Source organism: Poecilia reticulata, chromosome 10 (assembly GCF_904066995.2).
Source record: "Poecilia reticulata chromosome 10, P_reticulata-male-v2, whole genome shotgun sequence".
Taxonomy (NCBI): Eukaryota; Metazoa; Chordata; class Actinopteri; order Cyprinodontiformes; family Poeciliidae; genus Poecilia; species Poecilia reticulata.
The window spans coordinates 15,098,712-15,105,957 of record NC_088839.1 but is presented as its reverse complement, the minus strand read 5'-3'; the positions used below and the strand labels follow the sequence as shown (position 1 = coordinate 15,105,957).

The following is a 7,246-nucleotide window of genomic DNA, read 5'->3' as shown; positions in this document are numbered from 1 at the left end:
GGGACAAACATCAAATTGGACTTCTTTTAAACAATGGATTCCTTTCCGCTTTAAACAGGGAACATATAAGGACCGCTTAACATTTACTCCTATTTAAAATGCCTTCAGGTGACACTGGACTGAACTAAATCATCTTTTAATCTCCTGAGAAATCTCCCAGATTCTGAGACATAGATGCTAAAGGGTGCAGGACAAGAACGAAAGTTGGTGAATGTAACACAATACTGTTTATTTTTACGTAGCTACAAACGGCACCCAACATGGTTCTGTTTTTGTAAGTTTTAAATAAAAGAAATGGTAAATTAAACAAGATAACAGAAGACTGTGACAGACTATGAATGAACATGAAAGGTAATGTGATGATTGAGGTGACTGAACTTGCTATGATGCTATGTTGCAGATTTGCAAAAAAAAAAAAAACTGAGAGGGAACACAGTATTAAACATGAGCATTTGTGCAGTTGTATTAATCTGAGATATTTGAAATGAGAGGAACTTTAAAAGTGTTGGTGCAGATGAGTAATAGGATCTGTAGCTTTTATAGCTCTCACAGCTATAAAAGCTGTGAGAGCAAGAGGAGTCGAGTATAGAGCAAAAAAAAAAAAAAATTCTGTGCCATTTCTGTTCAGTTATTAGCAACCTGCAATACTGCAGAATGTTTCAGATTCTTTCATTAACTAAAAATAAAATAAAGAAAACAATAATAATTCCCCTAACTGAACTCTTTTAAGCCAACAAAGGCATTTCAAAGTGATTTACATCATAAAAACATATACACTAACCAATGACGAAAAAATCAATATACATTACATTTTATCAAAGTCATCAATCAAATATACATAAAATATATTGATTAATGTTTCAGTTATTATGAATAAAAGGCAACTCTAAACAGGTGGTTTAGCCTCGATTTAAAGGAACTCAGTGTTTCAGCAATTTTGCAGTTTTATGGAAGTTTTACCCAGATATTTGGTGTATACAAACTGAATATTGCTTCTCCGCGTTTGAAGTAAAAAAAAAAACTGTGTTCAGAACCTCGCCTTAAAAAGTCCTAAACTATCCCTTTTATTCAACTTCAAAACGAGCAAAGACAACATATCCCAGAGTCCTTTGCGGAGCTTTCACCCCCTGATAGCGTTTGCATCCGGGTGCGTTCTTCCTTTTCCTCCGTGCCTAGATGCGATGAGGACTTAGGTTTGCCCGAACCTGTCAAGAATCCGAATCCATCCTTGTGATAGGCACCATCAAACCTCGCCAAAATGACCGAGCAGATGACAGTGAGGGGGACCCTGAAGGGCCACAGTGGATGGGTCACCCAGATCGCCACTACGCCCCAGTACCCCGACATGATTCTGTCGGCGTCCCGAGGTGAGGCTTCCCCCGCCGGCTCCGCCAACATGGCTACAGCTAGCATTGTGCAGTTAGCAACACATTTAACTAATGCTTGATAAAACAATATGAAGACGGAGTGAATTACATGTGACAAGTGAACAGTAAAAACAGCACTGTAAAGATTTAATCTCTGTTAACACTCAGTATTTTGTTAACACTCAGTAATGAAGGGGAGTTCAGGTTCCATGTTGGTTAGCATATGCTATGTGGCGTCATCTATTGAACAACGTAAATGATATTTTCAGTACTTTTACTATGACTTCAACAGACAGAAGATGCCTACATGCATATAACCTCAACATATATGTTGAATAAATGTTTGTATCTTACGGCGTTTCTTGTTGCCGGCCCCGTAAGAGCTAGTAAACCATGCTAACTCAGCAAATGTGTTCAGGTATTGAGAGATCTCCCATGTGTGTACGTTGTTTCCCAGACAAGTCTATCATCATGTGGAAACTGACCCGTGATGAGACCAACTATGGCATCCCCCAGCGCTCCCTGAGGGGTCACTCTCACTTCGTGAGTGATGTTGTCATCTCCTCAGATGGCCAGTTTGCTCTCTCAGGAGCCTGGGACGGGACCCTGCGCCTGTGGGACCTCACCACGTAAGTTCTCATCCACCTACATCCGAAGGGTCCAAATCCAGTTCGCAGTAGTCGCTGTGTACTGCATGATTTCACACGTTCCTCCAGTTTAACACGCCTGAATCAAGTGACTGGCTTACTAGCAGGTCTCTGCAGAAGTTGTTGGCACAAAGATCCTGGCTTATGAGGACTGTAGTTTGACACGTTTGACTTTGATCTTTGACTATTTCTTTTTAAATGTAGGAGACCATGGATTTCCTGTAACTTAAGTTCACAAATCCATTAATTTAACTCAATATAATGGGACAAATGCTTTTTGGTTTATGAATGGTGTCCTTTTATTTTCTACCAAAACAGAAATATGTGAACCACCAACAGAGAGGTTTTGTATCCCTCTATTAGAACTCACTAAGTTTAGGAAACTAGAATTGAGCACAGTTAAAATTTCCTAGCCTAGCACGAGTTTGAAGTACAGCGTTTATGAAGCAGTTGAAACTTAAAAAAATATGGTGGATTACAGAGAATGTTTCAGTGCATCTGCATTTGTCATCAAATAAGGTTGCAGTGATCTTAAAAAGTGTCTTGCATTCAACTTTCTGATCTTGCTCGATGTCTTGTGAAACCGTTTATCATGATCTGCTGTGCTCTTCTCTCCAGCGGCGCCACCACCCGCCAGTTTGTTGGACACAGCAAGGATGTTTTGAGCGTGGCTTTCTCCGCTGATAACCGCCAGATTGTGTCTGGCTCTCGGGACAAGACCATCAAGCTGTGGAACACGCTTGGAGTCTGCAAGTACACCATTCAGGTGAGCGACTAGCTGATGTTACGGGTAGCGAGAAGTCTTAGTAGAAATTGCATGAATTGATGTTTTACCAAAAGTATTTTTAACTTGGAACAGTCAGCAGAAACCTCAGATGAAATTTTAGTTGACAACAAACTCAAGTAGATTATTATTATTATTTTTTTTTTTTTGAATGTTGGATGTGTGCTGAGGATTTCTTTTTTTATTTTGCAGGATGAAGGCCACACTGAGTGGGTGTCTTGCGTTCGCTTCTCCCCCAACAGCAGCAACCCCATTATCGTCTCCTGCGGCTGGGACAAGATGGTCAAGGTGGGTGGATCTATCTGAAGGCTCGCCTCTGCTTATGCCACATTTGCTCAATGATTTTAAACTGTTTGCATGTATTATCCTACATACTCTCTGAGGAGGAGATATTTCAGTTAATGAGAGCAGAAGACTCTGCTTCTTCAGATGTTTTTGTCATTGTGAACGAGCTGATCGATGTCCTGACACCCTGTTAGGTGTGGAACCTGGCCAACTGCAAGCTGAAGACCAACCACATCGGCCACACCGGCTACCTGAACACAGTGACCGTCTCTCCCGATGGCTCTCTGTGTGCATCTGGTGGAAAGGTAACCTGCCAGATCATCAGACTGGTTTACTGTGTTCATTCTGATCTGAAAATCAAACTGAGCTTTCAGGTTTGCTGTGATGGAAAAACTATACATGCATCTGTTAAATAGTGATGATACCAGAGGCTGTTTCTGAGCGACGGTGAAGCCTGTGGATGAAGGTCATGTGGAGTTTGGTGGGAGTCGGTCATTGAAGTGTTGTTTCTGTGCTCAGGACGGTCAGGCCATGCTGTGGGACCTGAACGAGGGCAAACACCTCTACACTCTGGATAGCGGTGACACCATCAACGCCCTGTGCTTCAGCCCCAACCGTTACTGGCTCTGCGCCGCCACCGGCCCCAGCATTAAGATCTGGGTGAGTCCTCGTCATAAACATCTCCCAATTAGGATAGGCAGTGATGAAACTTCTACATGCTAGCTGCATTTAATGATGATATCAGAGGCTGTTTCTGAGCTTTGATCTAAAAGAGTGTTATTCTGTAGGAGGTTGTGGTGCGTTCCCACTGATCCAAATCTTCTCTCTCTTGTGGTTCTTGTTCCCTTGCAGGATCTGGAAGGCAAGATCATTGTGGATGAGCTGAGACAGGAAGTGATCAGCACAAACAGCAAGGCAGAGCCCCCACAGTGTACTTCCTTGGCTTGGTCTGCTGATGGACAGGTATTTGATTCTCAGCTCTTCAGGCACTTTACAGGCAGACTAACTGTACGTTTGTTGTTGTAGTCCTGTGCCCCGGTGATTATACCTATTCACTTTTCGTTCTGATGTTCACTGCTGACACTCCTGCAAATATGAGGGGAGCTAGGGAAAAGAAGATAGTTAGCTAACAAGCTGTTCTTATATGTAGTGTTGACTTCTCACCCTCTTTTATTTCCCCACAGACCCTGTTTGCTGGATACACTGACAACCTGATCAGAGTGTGGCAGGTCACTATTGGAACACGATAAGAACCCTTTGCAGAAGCAACTTTGAATAAAAAGACTGTTTAAGAAAACGTGCTGGTCTCAACTTTTTGTTTGTAAATCCACATTTCAGTATGGAAATAGAGCTGCACACATTGGAAAATTACGTAATTGTATCACTTTGCCTGACCATCTGAACTAGTTGGCATTAAAGGAACATTAAAAACAATCCATCCAGTTTGTCGATAAAGATTGGCTAGTCTTTATGTCTGAATGTATGGCCAGAGGTGGCCCTGTGCCCCTCTTCGTTGTACTTGTTCTCAAATCCTGACATTGAGGTAAATGAGAAGCAAATTAGCTGCAATATAGAATAAAAGAACCAAACCAAACATTTATTTACCAGCAGCTTTAGAGTGCCAATAACATTTTGTTTCTTTTTTGAGATAAATTTAAATCACCTGCCCACCAAAGATTATACATTTTCCAGACAATTCCTGAATACTTGGTGTGACGTCATTCACTTTTTTTTTTTTTTGTTTGGATATTTCAACTTGTACATTCACTTGCAAGATGAGATAAACGTCTTTCGAAAAAGGCATGGATTGTCCTACATGGTGTACCGTAGATGTCTGGTATCTTAGCAACCCACCTTACCCAGAGAGTAATCAAACAACCGAATAAATTCGGCTGCTATTTTTTTTTTTGCTGCATCTGCTTCAGCAGTTATTTAGCTACAAATCGTAGTTCATGTGGAATTATTCACAGACTTCGTGTTAAACGTGTATTTTCAGTTTGAAAGCAGCGGAGGTTGTATGTTCGCGTCAGCTCGCAGAGGAAAATGTACGTAATTTCACATCGTATTTATGTTGAAAGAACCCTGGCGATCATCAAACCTGATGTAGTTCTTAAGTCCGAGGAGATCGAGAAAGTCATCCTGAAGGCAGGTTTTTTGATCTTGCAGGTTAGTAGAAATGTCAAACATTTCAATAGTTTATGGGTAGGAATCTAGTCACAGATTAAAAGATTGCGATTTCCTTTAGTGTTTCAATATATTTGATCCTTATACCGGTTGTCCACTAGAAGGCGATAGTGACCAATATTTTTAAGCTAGTTCAGCGGACGGCCTCTTGGGGTTGTAAAAGACACAGGGTGCGTATTAGGAAAGGATAGATTTAGTAATCACTATGTGTGTTCTTAGGCAGTATTTACATAACATTTCTATTAACCATTTAAAACTGATAGTACAAAGTTCAGTCATTTTTAATGTAATTCAGCTAAAACACATTGTGTTGTATTTCAAATTGCAATATTACTATAATGATACATATTTAAATTATTGCTAATATACCAGGTTGAACTTAAGATTTTTCCTAGTTGTTTTCAGTTAATTATGTTAAAAAGTTATTTTTATTAGTCGTAACCTAAAATATAACCTCCAACATGTTTATTACTCACTTTAGTCTTTCTCCAGGCTTAATATTTATATAAAACCAATGTAGAGAAACGTGGAGCTTTGAAATATGTGGTTAATTACATTTTAAAGAAATTGTACATGTTCACTGATGAAATTCCTTTCAGATAAGGACACCCACCTACACGTTGCACGTGACTGTAAGCTGTTCTGTTTAAATGTTTTTTTTCCTTCAATATAATAAAAGAAGAAACACCTAAGGGGAGAGCTGAAAGCCAAACAGAAAAAAATGAAATCAATCAGTTTTGTGTAGGGAAAAAAAAAGACAACACTTGGGAATTCAATTCAATATATCTAACAAATTAAAGAAATAGCAAAAGAAACGTCTCATCTGTCTAAATGGACATTTGACCGACCTGCATCAGTTTCATAAAGCTGAGAACAAACCATAACCATGTGTCTTGCTGAACTGTCTAGAAATGAATTTTCCCTGTGATAGAAGCGCAAGCTGCTGCTGAGTCCTGAGCAGTGCAGTGAGTTTTACGCACACCAGTACGGGACGTTCTTCTTTCCCAGCCTGACGGCCTTCATGAGCTCCGGCCCCATTGTTGTCATGACGCTGGCTCGGCACAACGCCATCGCTCACTGGAAGTCCATGATAGGCCCTGACAACATCACCGTAGCCAAAGAAACAGATCCAGAATGGTCAGTCTCAAATAATTCCAGTGTAAATAAATAATAATTGTTTGAGGTTAATTTATTACACTTTAATTTCCCCAAAAAATATCATTGAATGTCACTTTTTTTGACCAGCAGTGTGGTACTCAGAATTGTTGTCTGAATGCTATGGAGATCTGTTCACTTTCATTTAGCCTAATACTTTTTTACTTTCGACTACATGTGCTGCTGGTGTTTTAAAGTCTTATTGTCTCTTTCTCTCCAGCCTTCGAGCAAAATACGGAACTTCTGACCTAAAGAACGGTCTTCATGGCAGCGACACGTTTTTTGCAGCAGTGAGGGAGATTAGATTTATGTTTCCCAACAGTACGTCATTTGCTCCGTCAAAATTACCGTTGCTCATAAACATATGAAGTGCTGATCTCCTTGTGGTTTCTCTCTGCAGCTGTAATTGAACCCTTTCCGTCTAAAGAACAAACCGAGGAGTACTTGAGCACGGACGTAATCCCCGTTCTCTTTCGCGGACTCACTGAGCTCTGTAAGGAAAAGCCTCTCCATCCCTGTGTAAGTACTGACACTCAGCCCGTGGAAAACCTTGTATATTATAAGTGCTGATGTGATGTGAGCTTGTGCATCTTTTCTCTTTTCATTAGATTTGGCTTGCTGACTGGCTACTGAATAATGATCCAAGCCAGCCTCAAATAAATGCGGAAAACAGTCTGGAAGGTGAAAAGTGACAGCCAGGGAGCATGATTGCTATTTTACCTGCTGTTTGTTTTTGGCAAGTTCATGTGTTCGGTTTCATATATATATAAATATATGGATACTTGGTAGCAGTAAAGAGCTGTGTTGATTTTCTCTTAGAGCTC

General features: G+C 40.4%; 2 protein-coding genes across 2 annotated transcripts; both read left to right on the top strand.

The window, feature by feature from the left end:
- The first annotated feature begins 1,148 nt into the window (after positions 1-1,148).
- rack1 (receptor for activated C kinase 1) lies at positions 1,149-4,380 on the top strand. The gene is made up of 8 exons (XM_008420109.3): positions 1,149-1,367; positions 1,825-1,996; positions 2,633-2,780; positions 2,991-3,086; positions 3,278-3,388; positions 3,603-3,743; positions 3,936-4,046; positions 4,268-4,380. The coding sequence occupies exons 1-8, from the start codon at positions 1,259-1,261 to the stop codon at positions 4,331-4,333; spliced, it is 954 nt and encodes a 317-aa protein (XP_008418331.1). The 5' UTR covers positions 1,149-1,258; the 3' UTR covers positions 4,334-4,380.
- A 544-nt stretch (positions 4,381-4,924) lies between these two features.
- Positions 4,925-7,218, top strand: nme5 (NME/NM23 family member 5). Its single transcript, XM_008420108.3, has 5 exons — positions 4,925-5,249; positions 6,199-6,404; positions 6,643-6,743; positions 6,823-6,941; positions 7,031-7,218. The coding sequence occupies exons 1-5, from the start codon at positions 5,127-5,129 to the stop codon at positions 7,112-7,114; spliced, it is 633 nt and encodes a 210-aa protein (XP_008418330.1). The 5' UTR covers positions 4,925-5,126; the 3' UTR covers positions 7,115-7,218.
- The last annotated feature ends 28 nt before the right edge of the window (positions 7,219-7,246 follow it).

Coding starts and splice junctions, on each gene's coding strand:
- rack1 (XM_008420109.3), top strand. CDS start 1,259: ATGACCGAGCAGATGACAGTGAGGGGGACCCTGAAGGGCCACAGTGGA. Junction 1,368..1,824: donor GATTCTGTCGGCGTCCCGAG/GTGAGGCTTCCC, acceptor GTTGTTTCCCAG/ACAAGTCTATCATCATGTGG. Junction 3,744..3,935: donor GCCCCAGCATTAAGATCTGG/GTGAGTCCTCGT, acceptor GTTCCCTTGCAG/GATCTGGAAGGCAAGATCAT.
- nme5 (XM_008420108.3), top strand. CDS start 5,127: ATGTACGTAATTTCACATCGTATTTATGTTGAAAGAACCCTGGCGATC. Junction 5,250..6,198: donor CAGGTTTTTTGATCTTGCAG/GTTAGTAGAAAT, acceptor TCCCTGTGATAG/AAGCGCAAGCTGCTGCTGAG. Junction 6,405..6,642: donor AAAGAAACAGATCCAGAATG/GTCAGTCTCAAA, acceptor CTTTCTCTCCAG/CCTTCGAGCAAAATACGGAA.